The sequence below is a fragment of the Phytophthora parasitica genome (genome assembly GCF_000247585.1).
Source record: "Phytophthora parasitica INRA-310 unplaced genomic scaffold supercont2.12, whole genome shotgun sequence".
Taxonomy (NCBI): domain Eukaryota; phylum Oomycota; class Peronosporomycetes; order Peronosporales; family Peronosporaceae; genus Phytophthora; species Phytophthora nicotianae.
The window spans coordinates 439,300-441,628 of record NW_008648998.1 but is presented as its reverse complement, the minus strand read 5'-3'; the positions used below and the strand labels follow the sequence as shown (position 1 = coordinate 441,628).

At 47.9% G+C, this 2,329-nt stretch overlaps 1 protein-coding gene across 1 annotated transcript; it reads right to left on the bottom strand.

Moving 5' to 3' along the window:
• Positions 1 to 305: 305 nt before the first annotated feature.
• PPTG_07513 (hypothetical protein) lies at positions 306 to 1,078 on the bottom strand (the record flags this gene model as incomplete). Its single annotated transcript, XM_008901788.1, has 2 exons — positions 306 to 452; positions 485 to 1,078. The coding sequence occupies 2 exons, from the start codon at positions 1,076 to 1,078 to the stop codon at positions 306 to 308; spliced, it is 741 nt and encodes a 246-aa protein (XP_008900036.1).
• Positions 1,079 to 2,329: the final 1,251 nt, after the last annotated feature.

Genomic DNA, 2,329 nt, shown 5'->3' with positions numbered 1-2,329 from the left:
CTTCCTCTCCCACACGTTTCGATGCGTTCGTACTGCTGTCATCGGCAATCGACGATACTTCTGGCACAAGGACGTCTATCAAGCATAACCCAAGGGAGTAGATATCGTCCTGGACAGATGGACGGCGAAGAGCATTCTTCTTCTGGCAATCGGGTGCACGCCAGCCAAGTTCTTCAAATGTGTTGTCCAGTATGGCTTGATTCTGTAGCGCTAGCACACCGAGGCCAAAGTCCGCTAACTTCACGGTACCATCCGCAGTAACCAGAATGTTGTCACTCTTGAGATTGCCGTGTACAATTTTGTGTTCATGGAGAAATTTCAACCCCGTTGCTGCTTGTAAGAACATTCCCCACATCACACTCTGGTCGAAGGTATTGCTCTTTGATTCCCGAGCCAAATAGTTTACCAAAGGCCCATTGGCTGCATCTTCGCATACAAGAAGAGCAGGACGACTACAATGTGAAGCGCCGTACAATTTCAGTACATTGGGATGATCCATGGCGAACCAGGCCTCCACTTCTTGTCGGAAAAGTTCAATAGCATCCGCATGGATAAAAATCCGCTTGACCACGACTCTATAAGTCTTGGGAGGTTGTTCCGCGGATTTATCATCTTTGGCAGGTTTCTTGCCATCTTTGGGCTTCCTGTCGATCCAGACACCTCGATGGGCTGTCCCCACGGACCCATACATGACTTTGTCCCGTGAATAATTCACCGCATACGGAGGGATATACCAGTCCGGGATCTTTGCTACACGTCCGTTTGAAGAGCGTACAACAGAGAAGAAGACCTTCTTCATACTAGCCACATGTTTGGCGGTGTTTCCCGGCGTGAAAAAGTCGATCTCGAACTTTAACAGCGTCAAGGCCTCCATGAGCTCGTGTGGCAACATGTTGCGTGCGAACGGTAGAGCGTTTTTAGCCGCCCTTGCACTCAATTCTTCCTCCTCTTTCTCTCTATCCGCGTCGAGTTGTTTCTTCCAGTCCCGGGCGTTAATTTTAGCATTTAGACCCGCACAGAGCACAGCGCGATCCAGATTTGTTCCTATGGCTACTAAATCCAAGTACATCCGTCTCATACTGGCCAAATGGAACACAAATGAGGAGGGTGTACTGGCACTGAAAAACTCTCCTGCTACACTTAGGTTATTAAGGTGACCGCCGATATAATTGTGAAGAGCACCGAAAAACTAAAAATGTAATATCCACAGGGCATTGGAACAATCCACGCCCTGGTTTGGTATATTAACATCATAAATAACACCAAAAGATACAACTTTGTCAATGCACACCATTCCTACTGATGCCTAAAGTCGATTCGACGAACTCATAGTTGTCAACCCGGAGGACTGCAGATGTCCATTGTTGCCGGGCACTAAACGAAGTCGATCCCTGACCTTGCGCGCCCGCAGTGTTTGCTTGCCACAGGAACGAAGTTGTCTTGACTACTCTCACCACTACCATAGATGCTGAATTCGTTACCAGAGCACTTAACACCTGCAGGTACTGGCCCATTAAGACCAGTGAGATATAAGAAATGTCGAATAGCTCCCAAGCCGACCTTCGTGCTGTAAACGGCCTACTAAGCGGACGATTCCTTGTTGGAGGTATAGTTCTTGGCCTGGACGACCGTTTCGCCATTCTTCTTGAATGCCTTGAAGGCCAAAGCAACGGCTTCATCCTTCTCCTTGAGAGTGTACTACTTCCCATTCTTGAGCGTGGTGAGCACCGCCGAGATACCGGTATCCACCTTGTCATCACCGGCCAACATGGTGATGCGTGTGCAATAAGACACCCTCGTCGAACAACTAAAAATGGCATATATACAAAAAGTTAAACAAAGGTATCTCGTGGAAATGTCGATATTAATTAATATATATATATATATATACGCTTCAACTAAGCTCGTCCAACAAATTCCCCAAACCTTTTGATTATCCGCTCTTCTTTCTGGGGCGCTTGCCACTTTGCAGACGCGATTCGATTGCTCTTTTAGTAGGCTTTGGGGCACGGCAGGAGCGGCGAACCTGCGAATGATCGATGTAGTCACCATTGCTTGAGTCAGCGTTAGTACCCTGTAATTCTATACTTTGAGTATCGACTGCAGATTGGAGTTCATCCGCATTAGGCACTGCTTCTTGGGGTGCGGAGATCTGGATTGAGTGTGCTACGTGTGCGTTTGAGACAACCTGCGAGGTTTGGTCCCGCACCTCATTAGCAATTACACGTAGTTCGGTATCAGGTGCCATTGAGTCCGGATGTGCACCGATTTCAGGATGGGGCAAATCCCTATCTAGCTCATTGTTTGACCCTTGGGAAGAAACCGCATC